This window comes from Tiliqua scincoides, chromosome 1 (assembly GCF_035046505.1).
Source record: "Tiliqua scincoides isolate rTilSci1 chromosome 1, rTilSci1.hap2, whole genome shotgun sequence".
Lineage (NCBI taxonomy): Eukaryota > Metazoa > Chordata > Lepidosauria > Squamata > Scincidae > Tiliqua > Tiliqua scincoides.
In genome coordinates, this window is record NC_089821.1 from 241732087 (window position 1) to 241751550 (window position 19464).

At 39.9% G+C, this 19464-nt stretch overlaps 1 protein-coding gene across 1 annotated transcript in view; it reads left to right on the plus strand.

Moving 5' to 3' along the window:
* DNAH8 (dynein axonemal heavy chain 8) overlaps positions 1-19464 on the plus strand; it is a 188528-nt gene that overhangs the window by 105686 nt on the left and 63378 nt on the right. Inside the window, exons 56-62 of the mRNA XM_066623193.1 lie at positions 167-359; positions 2396-2518; positions 4625-4755; positions 7612-7765; positions 15723-15887; positions 16626-16852; positions 18488-18606. Of these exons, the coding sequence (XP_066479290.1) occupies positions 167-359; positions 2396-2518; positions 4625-4755; positions 7612-7765; positions 15723-15887; positions 16626-16852; positions 18488-18606 (1112 nt within the window). The remainder of the gene's footprint in view (positions 1-166; positions 360-2395; positions 2519-4624; positions 4756-7611; positions 7766-15722; positions 15888-16625; positions 16853-18487; positions 18607-19464) is intronic.

Below are 19464 nucleotides of genomic sequence, written 5' to 3' on the forward strand. Positions count from 1 at the left end.
TCATCTTCCACATAGGTCTTATTGCAATGTCCTGAGCCCAGAGGTGAACAGCAACCAGGATATGTTGTAAAAGGAGGAAAGACAAAGAAAAACCACCACAGTGGATAACATTTCGGTAATCTTCTCTTGCTCTTTCAGAATAATCTTCCTGTTTATTGTCTTGCAGATTTGTTTGTGAAGAAGATGAACTTTGGTTTGACAGAAATTTTGCTAGGGCTATTTGTGAACATGTGGATGCAGAATTGGCACCAAGCATTGATTCTGAGCCCTATTTTGTAGATTTTTTGCGAGACATGCCTGAACCAACTGGCGATGAACCCGAAGACTTTGTGTTTGAAGCACCCAAAGTTTATGAACTGGTATTTGAATTAATTAATCAAATTCTAATCACTTTGGTACTTAGATGGGTAACTGTGATATTATTTATTATTTATTATATTTGTATTCCGCCTTTCTCCCTGAAGGGCACCCAAGGCAGCCTTGGCGCAAAATATATCATATTTTTGATATAATATCAAAAATATGAAAACTGTGGGTTATGCATTCACATGCTTATGCCACAGAGACGTGTGGTGTGGAGTCGGCAAGTAAGGTACAACCACCCCACTGGAGTCCTCCAAAAAGTGCTGCCACCACCACTGTGACTGCACAAGCAATTGTTCACAGAGCAAGTACTCCAGCTGTTCAGCGTGCATGGGTTGTGAGTGCTTATGTAGTCAAATGGCAGTGCCAGCACTTTTTGGAGGACTCCAGTGGGGCAGTTCTTCCTCATCTGCCGCTTTCACACTGCACGTCCCTGCTGTGCTAGAGTTTTCCCTTGCAGCTTCCAGTTATTCACTCTCCCTCTGCTGCCCCATGCTGTATCCTTTGCCACTGCCAAGGGTCTCCAGACTTCAGCAACCGTTTTCATTAGAAAGAAGGGGTTGGGATGTGGCTTGCATTTTTGCATGTTCACAAATGAAACTCCCGCCCCTCCAAGGCAAGGGTCCAGTACAGGGAAGGTAATGGGTTCGCCTGAGTGCTCCCTGGCCACCCTCATGGAGTCTAAGCCCCAGGAAGAGCGACCTCTCCCTCTGCCTGCTGGGCTCCTTATGAACCCAGCAGCCAGCCCAGTCAGTCCCACCCCTTCCAGCCATGTGATCTCAGGCCCTACTCCCAAGGAGACCCTTTGCCTCGGGGCTGGATCCAGGTAGTACTCACTCAGCTTCCCTACTCCTGAGGAGTCCCTTACTCCCAAGGAGCCCTTTACTCCTGAGGACCCCCTTGCTCTCAAGTAGGCCTGCATCACCAGGGTGCAGCCCTGGTGACAAGCCTGAAATGAGAAAAGTTACTTAAAATAATTCTATATATTACTGGCCAATATGCACCTGTGTAATTAGACATGTCTTTGCATCACGTCTAGAAAATGTTCAGAGTTCAAAATGTTCAAACTCAGTGCACCTCAGAAGGGAAGTGGGTTTAGTGAAGAGAGCCCACTGAGAAACATCTTTGCATGTCCTGTTGCACTTGGCAGACTATTATGGGGCTACTGTGAGATTGAGAATGTAATGGGATAGAGTTTTTAATAGTATACAACAAGTTGGTATTTCAGAAACAGCACCTTGGATTATTTGCAGAATATGGTAGATTGTTGTAGGTAGGCAGTTGTGCTGTGGACCATATCAGAATTATATTATGATACCAGTCAACCATAGGTTGATATGCAACAGTAGTATTCAGGAAAATTAGTATTCATATGCAACAGTAGTATTCAGGAAAAGCTGACTGCAGATGTGTAAAAAAGGGTCAGAAAGGAGCACACAAAGAATTAGCACACAAATCCTAACCAACTTTCCAGCACTGACGTAGCTATGGCAATGGGGCATTTGTTTCATTCTGCAGTTGGGTGGCAGTCACAGAGGTCTCCTCAAGGTAAAGGAATGTTTGTTCCCTTAACTTGGAGCTGCATTGCCTCAGTGCTGGAAATTGGTTAGGATTGTGCCCTAAATAGTATAGATCTAAAGGCAACCCAGTGTTGTGCATGATTACTGCCTGGGCTAAATAGTCCGTAGTCAAGGAAATAAGCAATCATCACATTTAAGAATTGCTTAGCAGTGCCAGGGCCAGTTTGCTGAAATTGCTTAACAGTGTCTTTAGAATAATGCATGTTATTTTCTAAAGTAGAGTCTCTGAACAGAATAAACTAACTGAGGCCCCAAACCCAGCCCTGTATCAGCGCTGGAAAGATGGATAGTATCGGGCCCTGAAGTCTGTACAAGGAAGCTAATCTAAAACTTTAGTAAGGGTGTTGTTCAAAGTGGTATGATTTGCTTTCATTCATGTTTCTTTGTTTTAACTTTCTGACTTTAATTTATTGAAGGTAATGTTTTAAATTCCTTGTGTTCTTTGTGGTTAGGTTCCAAGTTTGGAATTTTTAAGTGACAAACTACAGTACTATCAGAGACAATACAATGAAGCTGTTCGAGGAGGAGTCCTTGATCTGGTGTTTTTCAAAGATGCAATAACACATCTTGTAAAAGTCTGTGCTTTTATTTAATAATATAACTTTCATTTCAGATTTGTTTGCCAATGTAAATAATTGAAAAAGAATTTTGGTAACTGAATCCTCTTGGAAGGAAAAAAAAGTGGGATGTATATCTGAACCCTCGCTTGTGCAAGCACAGTCTCCTGGTCATGAAGGAACATGATTTTTAGCAATCCCCCTTTCACTCCCCAGACCCTTGCACCCACCAATAAATCTTTTTAATATAAGCAAGATTAAACTCACTACATCACTCTTTAACTGTTTTATGGAAAGCAGAATTGTTACCATGCTTTATTCATACTGAGGGCCAGTCTGCATGTTATAACCCAGATATGTGAATGCATCTCTTTCTCTTTTAAAGAGAAAGCTTTAAGCCAGTGGTTTTCACACATTTAGCACTGGGACCCATTTTTTAGAATTGAGAATCTGTCAGGACCCACTAGAAGTGATGTCATTACCTGAAGTGACATCATCAAGCAGGAAAATATTTAGTGATCCTAGGCTGTAATCCTATCCACACTTACCAGGAGTAAGTCCCATTTACTATCAATGTTAAAAGAATAAACATAGTAGCTTTTCAAAGTACACATCTGTAATGTTTCCCCAAATGCAGTCACATACCATGGTAGCATCAAGTTTAATATGTTAAAAATAAAATATTGAAATGAATGGGGACCCACCTGAAACTGATAGTTGGTCCTGACCCACAGTTTGAGAAACACTGATTTAAGCTTTCCAAAAAGCAGTTGTGGGTGTATGTGATTTGGACTAGGACAACAGCATGGGTGAAAAGCTAATCCTTTGCTCCCTTCATACAGTATTTTTCCTGCTGAAAATCTTCCTCAAACTGCCTTGCTAAGAAAAATATACAGGGAGCAATCTGCATTGGGAAAATGACACTGGGGGAATTTTTTAAAAAAATAAACCTTCTCCTGTGCTGTGGTCACTATTTGGATCTGGCCTTCAGCTGCTATTTGAGGAAAAATGTAAGAAATATAGTTGCATTCACTTATCTCTGATGCAACACAGAATTTGGCCCTGAAGTATGAACAAAAAGTTACATTATGACTGACTGGTATTGTGCTATTGAGATTAGTTAATGGTAATTTGATTTGTGTTTTATGATTGGAAAAACTTATAGTTCAATTACATCTAAGAAGCAATTTAAAAAAAAAAGTATATATTTGAGATTTGAGCTTGTTATTGTAAATATGGTACAATGCGGTTGAATGGTATAATTCAACCACAATGGTATAATTTATTACAGGAGATCTGTAGCAAAAGTTGTAGATCTCTTGACACAGGGTCCTAGACCTCTAAAATCCAGTGTAGCGGTTCTGTAAGAGACCGATCTGAGCACCATGTAAGAGCACCTGTTCTCTCATGTGGATATTTTTGCCAGAATCACTTGCTCTGTCAGATATGTCACTATATTTTAATAGCATTTAACAGCCCAATCCTATTCAGTGCTGGTGCAGCAGGGCTGCATGGTCCATACCGTATCTGGTGCTGAAATTGGGTAGGCTGGAGGTCTCCTCTGGGTAAGGGAATGTTTTTTCTCTTACTCCATGTCAAGCCCCAGCCTGCCCAATGGGGCTATTTGGATTTGCATCAGCAAAATTGCTGGCACAAGTCTGAGAAGCCCCAAGTAGGATTTTCAGGCCCAGAATGGGGATTAGGATACAGCAGAGACATTCTCTGTTGACCCTACCCTCTCCTGAGCCTGAACCACCCCTCTTGCCCCAAAACAGCACCTCCCTGTCTCCATTCTGTCTTCCCCCACCCCTTCACCACCTAGTGCAGCAGTGGCCAGTGGATTAAATGACAGCTGGACAGCACAAGCCTTCCAGCCTGCACTGCCTACTTGAAAGTCATCACAAACATGCTTTATGGTACTTTTGTGATGGCTAGCATTGGTGCAGCAGACACCTTACCAGCACAGTACCACAATAGGATTTGGCTGTAAAGTGTGAAAAATCTACTAAACTCTTTTTTCTAACTCTCCAAAAGTACTTTTCAAAAGGAGTTTTGTAGTAACTATTTAAGTTGATTGATCTTGTATGATTAGCTAAGCACATGCGTATCTTCTTTGTAATGCAGATCTCACGAATAATTCGAACAGCATGTGGAAATGCTTTACTTGTAGGAGTTGGAGGTTCTGGGAAACAGAGTCTTTCAAGGCTGGCCTCTTTTATAGCTGGCTACAGAATATTTCAAATAACTCTAACTAGGTGAGAAAAATATATTTGAACAAGTGTTTGCTGATAACTATAAGAACATAAGAACAGCCCCACTGGATCAGGCCATAGGCCCATCTAGTCCAGCTTCCTGTATCTCACAGCGGCCCACCAAATGCCCCAGGGAGCACACCAGATAACAAGAGACCTCATCCTGGTGCTCTCCCTTGCATCTGGCATTCTGACATAACCCATTTCTAAAATCAGGAGGTTGCGCATACACATCATGGCTCATACCCCATAATGGATTTTTCCTCCAGAAACTTGTCCAATCCCCTTTTAAAGGCATCTAGGCTAGATGCCAGCACCACATCCTGCGGCAAGGAGTTCCACAGACCGACCACACGCTGAGTAAAGAAATATTTTCTTTTGTCTGTCCTAACCTGCCCAACACTCAATTTTAGTGGATGTCCCCTAGTTCTGGTATTATGTGAGAGTGTAAAAAGCATCTCCCTATCCACTCTGTCCATCCCCTGCATAATTTTATATGTCTCAATCATGTCCCCCCTCAGGCGTCTCTTTTCTAAGCTGAAGAGGCCCAAACGCCGTAGCCTTTCCTCATAAGGAAGGTGCCCCAGCCCCGTAATCATCTTAGTCGCTTAGTCGTTCCTGGCAGTGCTAGAAAACAGCTTTCCTGCTGTTTGTGAACATACATCATTATATCATCATATAGCAAATGAGACTGATAATGGGCCTGGCAAGCCTATCATCACTAATTGAGTAATTGTTTGAAGAGATTTATTCCTTACCTTTCAGGCCCCAAGGGCCCCAAGGCAGTTTACAACAGGTGAATAAACACAACAATCAGGAAAACAATAAATCAACAAAGAAATATAATGAAAGCAAAGAAAACCAAGAGTCAGCAGTCAAAAGGAATCAAGAAACCACAAAACAAGCAAAAACAAAAGGGCAAATCCAACCAACCAAAAACCTTTGGGGAAAATTGCCTTTGCAGTCCATGCCCACTGGTGATCTCTGCTTGCTCCAAACTGGGGACTTTGCAGCCAGCTTCAGCGACCCAGACAAGTATCATCTGAGTCTTCCTGGCTCACCCCCTAATCTTGCTGACCTCCTGATGTATGCCAATTCCCTACAGCTGCAGTTTTCAAACTTGCAGGGAGTTTGAATACCACAGTAAGTCTTTGCGGGGGCATGGGGGAGGCAGTGGCGCAATCCCCAGGATCATGCCGCTCAGGGGGGCTGCAGGGGCTTGATGCACTTGTCCAAGCCCCCTGCAGCCCCGTGGGGGTGCAGGGAGCCCTGCGCGACCTTCGGCAGGGCTCCCCCAGTCAGGGAATGTGACAGCGGAGCGATCGCGTCCTGCTCTGCTAAACCGGAAGTGGTGCACGATTGCTCCTCTTCCCCTTTTGACCGTGCTGCAGGGACTGGGGTGCACCCTCCAGCACCTGCAGCAGCCGTCCCTGGCTGTGGGGAGCCAGGCACGAGCACCTGCAGAGATCCCCGGGTGAGGAAAAGCGAGAGTGGGGTGATCGTGCTCTGCTTCCCGTTGCGGAGGCGGAGCGCGATCGCCCCACTCTCACTTTCTCTGACCCGGGGAGCCCTGCAGGCACTCGCATCCAGCTCCCACAGCCAGGGAAGGCTGCTGCAGGGACTGGAGGGTGCATCCCAGTCCCTGCAGCACGGTCAAAAGGTAACGTGGAGCGATTGCGCACCGCTTCCAGTTTAGCGGAGCTGTCACCTTCCCTGGCCCGGGGAGCAGTGCCTAAGGTCATACAGGGCTCCCCACACCCCCCGGGGGGCTGCAGGGGGCTTGGGCAAGTGCACCAAGCCCCTGCAGCCCCCTTGAGTGACACAATCCTGGGGATCACACTGCTGCCTCCTCCCTGCCTCCTGGCTGCCCCCGCCCCTTAAGGGGAAAGGGACCAGGACCCTCAGGCTGGGGCGTCACGACACCCCAGTTTGGATACCACTGCCATACAATCCTATCTACCCTGCCTATACGTAACCTGCCACAGCGGGGGGGGGGGGGTGCACACTAGTGCTTGACTCTAATCACCCCACATGAGCCAGAAGGTGAGAAGCCTTCTGGGAGCCCAGCTCACCCTATCCCCCTGGTTAATACAGCCAATGAGCTGCCCCCATGTTCCTGCCTTTGCCTGGCATGCATAGAGTGCTGGACAAAGGGGGTGGAGCTCTATGGCACTTCACCCTCTATCCTTCTCCTTTTAATACTCATTGTAATAAGGTTAGTGGCATCTTCAATTTTTAGTGAATTCATCCGATGGTCTAATTTGCTGATAACATGTGGAGATAGTTGGAACTTGGATTTGGTTTACATTCTGAACCTAGAGAAGGAGAAACTCTTCAAAGTTCAAAGTATTTGTGGAACAAGGGACTTCAGATTCAAGTAACATATATTGTTCAAGTAACACATGTTATTCAAGTAACATATATTGGATTAATGGAAATATTCTCATAGCAGTACTGAGTCACAGATTATTTACTTTAGGATTGATCAGAGTGTAGAAAGACCCCTGCTTTAAAAGGATAAGTACAGCAGACATCAATGTAGCTAAGGATTTCTGGTTTCATATTCCCACCATTTAAATCCTAGCACAGCTTGCAGTAGAGTAGTGCATGGGTAGCCCTGCTGTTGTGTATAGTGTGATGGCTATTTCTCTATAAACTTACTCCAAATTATATCAATACAGTCTGCTCAATGTTGCAGCTTCTCAGCATGGTACGAAAGAGCAGCTCCTCCTAAATTATATCTGATTTCCCTCCCCTTATTAGTGTCACTAGTGTCACTTATGTGGGCTACCTCTTAGCTGAAGTTTGTGGGTGATTAATCTGTACTGCATGTTCAGCATTTTCCTCTTCTTCTCCCAGATCATACAATGTGACCAATCTAACAGATGATCTAAAGCATTTATACAGAGTTGCGGGTGCTGAAGGAAAAGGAATCACATTCATTTTCACCGATAATGAAATAAAAGATGAGGCATTTCTGGAATATCTTAATAATCTGCTTTCTTCTGGAGAGGTTAGAGTTTCAGATGGATAAACATGGTTAAACTTATCATTTCTTATTATTTACCTCTGTAATTTTTTTTAAGATTGATATACTGCATTTTCTCCACCCATCAGGGTTTATTACATAATATTATATTTATAGCCCGTCTTCCTATTGCAGTCCTTAAGATAAGGAAGAGATGTGTCTAGAACAGTGGTTCTCAAATTTTTAGCACCGGGACCCACTTTTTAGAATGAGAATCTGTTAGAACCCACCAGAAGTGATGTCATGACCGGAAGTGACATCATCAAGCAGGAAAATTTTTAATAATCCTAGGCTGCAATCCTACCCACACTTACCCAGGAGTAAGTCCCATTTACTATCATTATTAAAGCATATCCATAGTAACCTGTTAAAGTATAGATGTGTAACATTTCTCCAAATGCAGTCACAGACCATAGTAACATCGTCTAATAAAAATAAAATATTGAAATGAATGGGCACCCACCTGAAATTGACTCCCAACCCAATTAGTGGGTCCCGACCCACAGTTTGAGAAACACTGGTCTAGGAAGAGATAAAAAAGAACATGCAATTCAGAAATAGGTTTTAGTAGAGGCACCACTTATTTTGCAGTAATTTATTGGGAAAGCAAACGATTAGCCACAAACGTTCAGAATACTCAGAACTCTGGTCACTATATTTGGGATTATATTCTTGCAAGTTGCTTGTGGGCAACATATAGGTATAAGACTTATGCAAATCTTTGCTGGCCTGAGAATGGTATGGAAGAATTTTGGAGAAAATCAATGGGTGATGGGCAATTTCTCTTGCCCAAAAATGTCTAGCATATGTTGTTTTCATGAACTTGCATCACTGCAGTCCTGCTTGGAACACTGTGTGCAAAGAAGGTGCATCCAATACATATGCCTACCAGGAAGGTCTGTGGGGAACCAAGTGCACCACCAAGTGCTACATGCATAGGTCCCTTCTCCAATTCAACAGCCTGAGCCCTACAGTCCTTTATTAGAAGCTAAAATCCTGCCAATCAGCTCTTCTACAAAGGAAACAGGAGGCCAGTTGACTGGCAGAATTTTAGATTCTACAAAAAAGGTCTGCAACAGCCCGAACACAAACCTAAGTGCACGTCATGGGCAGACTTGTTATGTGAAAATCCTCTTTTGCCTTTTAGTTTTGATTTTCTCTCTATATCTGGTTATGTTACTATGGACTAAAATATCATGCAGGCTAAACTGTTCTCCCAGCACACAGGCAACATTTCTAGAACTCTAGTCAAGCTCATGGTTACACAACACCTCCCCCCCCCTTAGTCACACATTATGGGAGGAAGTCTGGTGTCTTAAATCACTGTTTAAGTGTCTCCTACATTACTGTATTCATTGTATTGTTTTAACCCGATCACTGTTTAAGTACTGTATGCAAACTCGAACTGCCTTCTTGTGTCTTAAATCACTGTTTAAGTGTCTCCTACATTACTGTATTCATTGTATTGTTTAAATTCCCCCATCTAAGAACCCAGCCATAGACCCCATTGAATTTTGCTGATAACTGACATCCTTGGGGGGGGGGGGGGGCTGGTAGTGGAATAATTTATTGTATTCATGTGAAAAATAATTACAAAAAATTCACCAGCATATCATTACGTAGCACCCATGCATAATCTGGCTTGCCTCCCTAAGTTTTTTTTTTTAATTTATTGATGTATAATATTAACGTATACATTCCACTTATATTTACATAATCATACATCAACAATCTTTTTTCCCCTCCCCCCTTGAAGAGCGACCATTAACATTAATTATTTATATCTGCAGCCATAAGCACACCTTTTGGATTTTATCCATTATAACAGTATTGGGGCCCCCTTCCCTTACCCATCTTATATATCTCAACCATTTCTTTTTTATCTCAGTTTTCTTATCTTCCCATGTCTTATCCTGTTTCAATATTGATACTATGTCTGATTGTATCCATTCATATAAATACCAATTCCATTTTTCTACAGTCCATTTTGATGCATCTTTCCACCCATATGCTATAACTGCATGGATAACTAGAATCATAGCTTTGAATAAACCCTGATTATGTTTTTTTTCTTTATTATTTCCCAAAACTCCCATAAATAACATTTTCCCAGAGAGCTCCAACTTAAGGTTACATAATTCCTCCACCTTTTCAAATATCAATTGCCAAAAATCAATTACCTTAGAACATTCCCACCAAATATGGGCGTAATAACCCTTTACCCTCCTACAGTGCCAACAATTTGAATTCCTTCCCTTAATCATATAAGTCAGTTGGGCAGGTGTCCTATACCATTTCAATATTAATTTCATCTCCAATTCTCTAAATTTTTCCATTCTAATCTCCAATATTCCTTACATTATTCTGTCGATCTCCTGTAGTGACATTCCCACCTCTCTTTCCCATTTAATTTGTATTAACCTAATCATATATGGTAGTCTTTATCTTTATTCATTAAATTGTATAGCTTTTTTGCCAAACCCTTTTTATTATCCTCTTTAATACTATATATTTTTTTCAAATTGAGTATCCTCTTCATTTAAAACTCGGCAATATCTTTGTTTTAAAATATTATATAAAGCCAAAATCCTTAACCAGTATTTTCTTCTGACTTTCTCCAATAGTTCTTGTATAGGAGTCAATATCCCCTGAGGATTGTATAAATCCTTCACTTTAAAATAACCCTTTTCCTTTAAATTTTCTTCCTTCTCCCAAAATTTTCTTCCTTTAAATTTTCTTCCTTCTCCCAAAATTTTTTTTCAACGTTTTTAAATTCCTTACTTAAAAATTCAAGTGGGGTCATTTAGAGAATTTTGGCATCCAGTTGGGTTGCATTTTCACCCAAACTTTTAATGCTGACTGTCTTGGGCCTATTGTAATTTTAATTTCCTTTTTCACATTCTGTGTAAATATTCCAAAATTACCTCCTCCTCTATTTATTGTATCTTCCCATCTCACCCATTTATCCAAATTTTTTGCATCTATTTCCATCAACATCTTTATTTAGAAAGCTTCATGGTAACTTTCCAAATGTGGCATTCCCCATCCTAAATCTTCCTGTGGTGAATATATAACCTTCCTTAAAATTCTAGCTTTCTTCTTCCCAAACACCTAATTTTTTATTTCTTGATCCCATATAACTAATTGGTTCCTGGGAATCCACTCTGGAAGGACCTGATATAGCATCTTAGATAAAATAAACATTTTAATTGCCCTTATCTTCCCTAAAATACTTAAATATCTATTATTCCATTGATTTAATTTTTTTTGTACCTTTCTCCATGTTGTTTTATAATTTGCCTCAACCAAGTTTTTGGAGTTCTTTGTTATTATTATTCCTAAATATTTAATTCTCTTAACTCCTAATTTCATCCCTGTTAACTTTGCTACTTGTTCCTTTATCTCTATCTTCCTAAACATTATTTCTGATTTCTCAATATTTACCCCTAACCCAGAGTATGATTTAAAATCCTCTAAAATTATCATTAATTCTCTCAAACTTCCAGAGGATTCCCAAGAACCAAAAGTATATCATCTGCATATAAATTAATTAATATAAATTAATTTCCTCCTTCCCTACCCTATATCCTTGTATTCTAATACTGTTCCTGATTCTATCAGCTAAGGGCTCCATCACTAAAACAAACAACATTGGGGATAAAGGGCATCCCTGTCTTACTCCTCTCTCAATTCGTAATTCCTTAGTATGACCATCATTAACTTTAATCATGTCTTTGCCTTCCTTATAGATTTCTTTTAAAGCATTCAAAAAGAAAACTTCAAAACCAACTTACTTAATACTTGAAATAAATACCCAGGATCTAACGTATCAAATGCCTTATATACATCTAATTTCAAGAAGGCAAACCTTCCATCAATACTCCCATGATATAAAGTATTAATAACATTCCTTATAGGGTGTCCAGTGTATCTTCCCTTTACAAAACCATATTGATCCTCTCCTATTAACCTTGGGAGCAGTCTCTCCAGTCTATTTGCTAAGATTTTTGCAAAAATTTTGTAGTCCTGATTTGCCAGGCTAATAGGTCTATAAGAATTAGGATCCACCGGGTCCCTCATTTGTTTCAAAATTACCATAATTTCAGTATTCCTCCAAGAATCTGGGGCTTTCCCCCCCTCAATATCTTATTAAACAAACTCTGTAGTTCCGGAGCTATTAAATTTCCAACCATTTTATAAAATTCTGCCGTCAATCCATCTAAACCTGGTGACTTCCTATTTTTAACTTCTGTATAACACTCAAAATTTCTTGTTGTGTAATATCGGCATTTAATACTAACAGATCCTCTTCCTTGATTTTATTGACTATAACTTCATCAAATTGTTTCACTTCCTCAGCTTTAAATAAGTTACTATAAAAATTTTCAAAAGTCTCTTTTATCTGACTATCCTTATAAACCTTCTTTCCCATTTCATTTCATTTATTCTTATATTTATTCTCTGATACTCATTCTTCACTAGTAGATCCTTTTTCCAGAGGGCAAATTTGTCTAATTCCTGCAATTCATCTTTCAACTTATTCAGCTTATCGTGAATTTGCCTCTCCATCTTCCTTTGTAATCTGCTCTGTAATTCTGTTATTTCCTTTAATTTTTGTTCTCTTTTAATATTCATTTTCTTCCTAAAATATATTTCTTTAGTAATACATATTCCCCTAACTACTGTTTTTGCAGCATCCCATACTTTATCTTCCTCTGCAGACCCTTTATTTTCCTTAAAATAATGTTGTACCCTGTTATTAAATCGTCCCTGTCCTTCTGTTGCAAAAATATTTTAGGGTTAAACCTCCATCTTCTAGCCTTTTGTTCTTCCTCCAAACCAAACTCTACAATAATTGGTGCATGATCAGAAATCCATATAGGCCCTGTTTCCACTCCATATCATTAGTTTCATTTACTAAAATATAATCAATACAAGAAAATTTTTATACCTTTTTGAAAAAAGTGGGCTGCTTTTCTTCCTGCAAGAGACTAAATACCTCCTTCAATCTCCATTTATCTAACTTCAGCTTCCTATTCTTCATAATATTATTATTATTAAAATCACCTACAACCATCAAATCACCGTCATAAATGACTGTAACCTTTGGAAAGCTTGATTCAAAAAAGAAGTTTGACCTTTATTAGGTGCATAAATATTTGCCATATTCTTACCATTCATACTAAATTTCAAAAAAATAAATCTTCCCTCTCTATCTTTACATATCTCCAACATAGTTATATTCATTCTAGAATGTATAAGGATAGCCACACCCCTTGCTCTCTTTGTTCCCCTTGATTCTATTTGCAAACTCCAGAGTGGATTATTCACCAATGGTCTTAAATCTCTCTTACTTTTATGAGTTTCCTGAATACACAGCATATCAATCCCCAAATCCTTTATCATCTTATTTATCTATAACGTTTAAGGTCTGAGGCCAAACCATTTACATTTAAGGAGAGTAATTTAATCACCCTCCCCATTTTTTGTTTGTAACCAACCCCCTGGTGTGCTTTCATTTACTATTTTTTGCTGGTTGTTCTTCCCCCCATAGCCTGAAAAAACCCTTCTTGAGGAGTTGGTAGGGATTCAAAATCCCCCCCCCTTTTTGTTCCTTGAAAAGAGATTCTGCCTTCCCCCTTCTAACCCCCCCCCCTGTATTTCAATTCTTTCAACCAACACAGACATAAGAAAGAAGTTATTTTAAAACATATTATGCTTCGGAAGATAGCTTCTTTCTTATTCCTTATTCCTATTCCTTATTCAAATTTATATAATAATCCTCAGTCCTCTTCCTCTTCTCCTTCTTCCTCTTCTTCAGCTTCTTGAAGAGTATTATCTATTTTAAATCTATGAAGTAACTTCTCAGCTTCAGATGGGTTCCTAGCTTTCAAGAGTTTACCATCTTTAAAAATCAAAATAACAGCTGGATATCCCCAGGAAAATAGAATACCATTCTCATGTAATTTCTGAGCGAATGGTCTCATAAGTCTTCTTTCTTGAAGAGTTTCTGGTGATAAGACGAATAGTTACTCTCTGATCCTGAAATTGTAAATCTTTGTCTTTCCTGAGTCTTCTCCAAACATAGCTCTGTATTTTGTCCCTTGAAAAAGCTATTATAATATCTCTTGGGCTATTACCAGCATTTGGTTTTGGTTTCAAGCTCCAATGAGCTCGTTCAAGATCTTCTTTTTTATAGTTTTTCCTAATTTTCTAAAAAATTCAATTAAAGTTTTTTCAAGATCTTTAGCCATAATATCCTCCGTTACTCCTGATAGCCTCAAATTTCTTTATCATTGACAGTCTGATAATAAAGCAACTCTTTTTTTTAATAGTTGTATTTCTTTCTCATTATTTTCACGTTTTTTTACAGCATTATCTGCAGCTGTCCTAGCTATTTTTATGTCTTCCAATAATTGTTCGAATTTGTTTTGTAACTCCGTGAAGTCTTGCCTAATATTTTTTTCCATATTAGTTATCAGTTCAGTCAATTTTTTCATTTCACACTTTGTCGCCATTTTACTTGGTTATTTTGCTTCCTTATTTTGTATTCTTGAGAAAGAAGCTTTAAATATCTTAGAACACTCACCAAATCTTAACAGCTGCTTCTTCAAGCTTTATCCTCCCTAAATTCATTCCTTTCAAGCTTATCTTCCAGTTGTCTCTGTTGTAAATAAGTTTTAATTAAATTGTTTCCTGGAGGGCTGTGTGAAAGGCGTCTAGCCTCGTTGGTGCATGAGCAGAATGCAGCACTACCAGGGCCAGGTTGCTGACATTGCTTAACAATGTCTTTAGAATAATGCATTTTATTTTCTAAAGTAGAATCTCTGAACAGAATACTCCTACATTACTGTATTCATTGTATTGTTCAAGTTCCCCCATCTAAGAACCCAGCCATAGACCCCGTTTAATTTTGCTGATAACTGACATCCTGATCCTCTTTCAATGTTTTACATACTCCAAGCACCCTGCTGTGTGGTCAAGCTACCATCCAGCTCAGCACTGTCTCTGAACCCCTTTTAAGTGAGGGCTTCCTCTCACATGCTCTGTCTCTCCAAGGACCAACACATCTGTGTTGTGTCAGAGGGTCCTCTCCACAGGACTCCCCCCCCCAAACTGGCTCTACAGGACAGGATCTTGCACCTGGAACTCTTTTCTTCCTTCCCACCCTTTTTCTCCCCTTCTCTCCCCATCTTTAGTTAGCAGCTGGGGTTGGCAGATCAGGGACCCCTAAAATCTTTCCCTATAACCTTTCCTTTTTCTAATTTCCTCGGTAATAATGCACCAAATACTCTTCACACGCAACCACCATGAAAGCTAGGTACATTGGATTCAAACATTAGGACCAAGAAACATACACTTATCATTTCTCCATGTGCATTATGTTTACCTTTGTGCTTTTGTAATAAACCTATAATCTTTTATTAAAAGTTATCTTTCTCTCAGTCTCCTCTTTAAGCAAAAGGGAAGTTCTCTGCATTAAGCCATCTTGTTATCCAGCCTACGATCCTAATGTTCCAATAAGGGCAGTGTAATAATTCCCCTAAACAAAACAGCCCTTTTGGTAACAGACTAGCCTGACCCTGCAGGCACAACTCCACCGCTTCATACATTTGCCATTGGATTGGAAGACATGAATTCAAACAAAGGAGCAAGTTGGTCCTCCATCTGCTTAAACTCTGTATGTTCACATCTAGAGTCAGGCATAGCCCAAGCCTACACCTGTCTGCTCATTGTAGTCAATGGGACTTACTCCCAGGTAAGTGTGGATAGGATTGCAGGCTCAGATGCCAGAAAATCATGCCTTGTTTCTTCGATACTAAAATAATTTATTATTTTACAAACTGGCCTATAATTTACAAGGCCTATAATTTACAAACTGTTGACTTATGATATTACTAAATAATTTTAATTTTTCTGCCAATCATTATTTTCTGCTAAGATCTCCAATTTATTTGCTCGAGATGAAATGGATGAAATAACTCAAGGATTGATAAGTGTAATGAAAAAAGAGCTACCACGAGTTCCTCCTACTTTTGATAATCTTTATGAATATTTTATAACACGGTCAAGAAAGAATCTTCATGTTGTTCTCTGCTTTTCACCTGTGAGTTTTCTTTAAAATCATCTCCAATTTCCTTTGACAAATTTTCTTATGAGAAAACGTTTTCCTTTAAGTGTTATTAAGAATTCTAAAGATTTAAAAATGAAAAATGTTTTATGGAAAGCTGTGTTATCTCACAAGCAAGTGCATCTTTGATGTACTCTGCAAGTCCATCTTAGGGATATACTTCTACTCACGTTACTTGGACATTCCATTTGAGCATGCAAACTGCAAAAATTGGGACATGCAGCTCAATCCTCTGCATGTTTACTTAGAAGTAAGTACCACTGAGTTCAGAGGAACTTGCTCCATTTTATACATGCATAGGATTACAGCTCTATTTAATATTTTCAAAGATAAAAAAAATCCCATTCCATTTGTAGAATTAGAAAGCATTTATGCAATCCTACAGTTTGTGTAAAATTCTGTTGCTATTGGACAAAATATATATACTTATAGGTAAAATAAACTAGGGTGACTTATCAGTTTATTCTGTTCTTATCTTGTTTAATCCTGTGAACACGTTTACTGTTTCAGATTTCTAACAGATCTAACCACATATATTCTCTCAGAGGATTTCTTCAAAATAAAGGGAGGAATCTAGAGTTGTGGTGCTGTTTCAGTTGGATTGGGGCCTGTGTGTGAGGGAAATCTTAACTGAACCGTTGTTGCCATAACTATGTTGAGCTTGATGCAATGTCCCTTATATGACTTTCAAATTATTATTTGTTAATCTTTTAGGTTGGTGAAAAGTTTCGTGCACGTTCCTTGAAATTTCCAGGGCTTATATCAGGCTGCACCATGGACTGGTTCACTCGATGGCCCAAGGAAGCCCTGGTTGCTGTATCCCATTATTTCCTGTCTGAATTTAACATTGTCTGTTCTGCTGAAGTTAAAGCTCAAGTAGTAGAAACTATGGGCATCTTCCATGACTTAGTTTCAGAAAGCTGCGATAATTATTTTCAAAGGTAGCATACAAAACAGTGGTGGCATCCTTGCCAACTCACCCCACACTCCAGGTCTGACCAGCAGCAGGAAAAAGGCAGCTGGAGTTCCCCAGGGGAATGGGCTACTGAAGTGCAGTGGGCTGGTGGAAAGGTCTGGGTGACCAGATGTCATAACCACAAAAGAGGACAAGGCACCCCAAACTGTAGGAGATCCAAGAAAAATGTAGGACTTGACAAAATAAAAGCCCAGAACCCTCTTATGTTGATGTCATGGGGTTAATTTAAACACCCTGTTACTTGTTATTAAATTTAGAACTATTTTAATTTATTACATATAATTTGTTAATTACAAGAAGGCTATGGGCTGCCTGGTAAGAGGGAAAAAGAGGACATTTAAGTTCTTCTCCAGGATGTGAGGCTGAAAAAGAGAACATGTCCTGGAAAAATGGGATGTCTGGTCATCCTAGGAAAGGTGGATGGGCTCCTGGTTTTCAGAGTGATAAGGATGTTGAACCAACTCTGCATGAGCCTGAATATCTTGTGAACAGCTGGCAGTCCCTTGCACCCATGTGTGGCAGGAATGCTGGAGAAGAGAAGTCTAAGGAAACTAGGAGGAGAACTCAGGAGCAGCCTATATTCTCTCCCCACCCTGAAGGAAGCAGGTTCAGTGGTAACAAGAAAATGGCCAACATCTACAGTAGATAAATACAAATTAACCTTAAATAGTGGTTGTATGAAAGATGTCATATATAAACTTATTTTTATATGAAGATTAACTGCCCAGTCCTATCTGGGATTGGGCTCTCATGTGCAGCTATTTATGATAGCAGAGCAGAGTTCCACTGTTGTAAAATGGCCACCAATGGAGCACACAGCACACGATCAGTGGCCATTTTGGGAGCTCTGTCACAAGTGGTGGCAGCGCTCCCAAGGCACCAGTGGATCTCTCCAAACCTGCTGAAGCAGGTAAGGCAGTAGTGGGGGCAAGGATGGGGCAGGGAAGGGCAAAACTGGTGGAGTGAAATGGGGTGGGGAGGCTTCTGGAGGGGTGTATCTGGCAGTGATGGCATGTGCTGGATCCTTTCCTCCATTTTTGCAGGCTCCCTGCCCCCTTTCCTCAGATCTATGTCAGTTAAAGAGCTGGTGCAAGTCCAAGGAGGCCCATTGTGGAGCAGAAGGCTTACAGAGGGGTAAAGAGATTTAAATGCTCTTTTCCCTCTTAAGCCTCCCAATCCCCCCTGCTGGATACATCATGCACCTTTTTGGCACAGCTGCACCACTGGGGAGAGGGAAAGGATAGGAATGGGCCATAAATAACTCTTGGGATCATTCTAGAATCCCTGTAGAAGCTATCAAACACCTGCTTGGGCTTTGAGTAAGCTTTTGTTGATAAACTTATCTGCATAAGATATATTGTATAATTGTTTTGATTTTGAGGACATGCCTGGTATCATTATTTCAAGAGACTTCACTTTCTATTTCCATTTTTATAACAGTTATGTCATTGAAACGTATTCACATTAGAACTGAAAGTGAAAATGGAGGCTTCTGTCATTGAGATAATTGTATCCATGAAGTTACACATACTTTTATCATTGTATTTCACAGTAGCAAGATTGTTTAAATGTCAACCATGATCATTATTGTGCATTACAGATACCGTCGAAGAGCTCATGTTACTCCCAAGTCCTATCTCTCTTTTATTAATGGTTACAAAGATGTTTATGCTGATAAATTATCCAGCATTAATGAACAAGCTGAACGTATGCATATAGGTAAGTTTAACAGCTGAAAATGCTATTTAGGACCCATTGCCTTTATTGGATGTCACATTATCAAATACATCAAATCAGAAGTATATAGAGGTTGAGTCTCATTATTCAGGGGGGTTCCATTCCCAGAACGCACGTGGATGGCAAAAATCAAACTAAAGCAAGTCCCTTTGCTAGGTAATATAAAAACAGCCTTGCTGACCTTTGTAATGTTAAGACAGAGTCATCAGGCAGACAATCCATCAATCAGTCTCTCTCCAGGCGAGCCAGGGACCCCTCCCTTCACCCAGAGCAAAGATCTTTCTTTCACTTGGTTGGGGGAAGTGAGGGGTTGCTTTGCCTTGGAGAGGGAATCAGCTGGCTGCCCTCTCTAGAATTAACAAGGCTATTGTTAAACAACTGTTTTCCTTTAATTTAAAGGGTCCTTTTCATCCTTGAGATTGAAAAATCCATGGAATCTGTGGATAAATAGGTTATACCTGCAATCCCTTTCATGACACTCTCTCCCTACAATAGTAAGGAAAGCAGTTTTTAAAACTGTGATTTTAAAGGGATGCATTTTCCCCTTCTCCAGGGATCAGCACATTCCTTCTCATTTGCAGTGGCCATTTGTGTTGAGTCAAATCTGTTTATAAAAAATCCATGTATAATAAGGTTGCACCTGTATATAAAAACCAATTGTTGAAAACTGATGATTATTTACAATATTGTTTGTAAGTTTAACAGCTGATAATGGTATTTAGGACCTGTTGCCTTTATTGGATATTACCCATTGCTTTTATTGGAGGACCTGTAGCCTTTATTGGATGGTACTTCGTGCCGAGTACTATCGGTGTACATGGTGCTTTACACAGAGTGGAA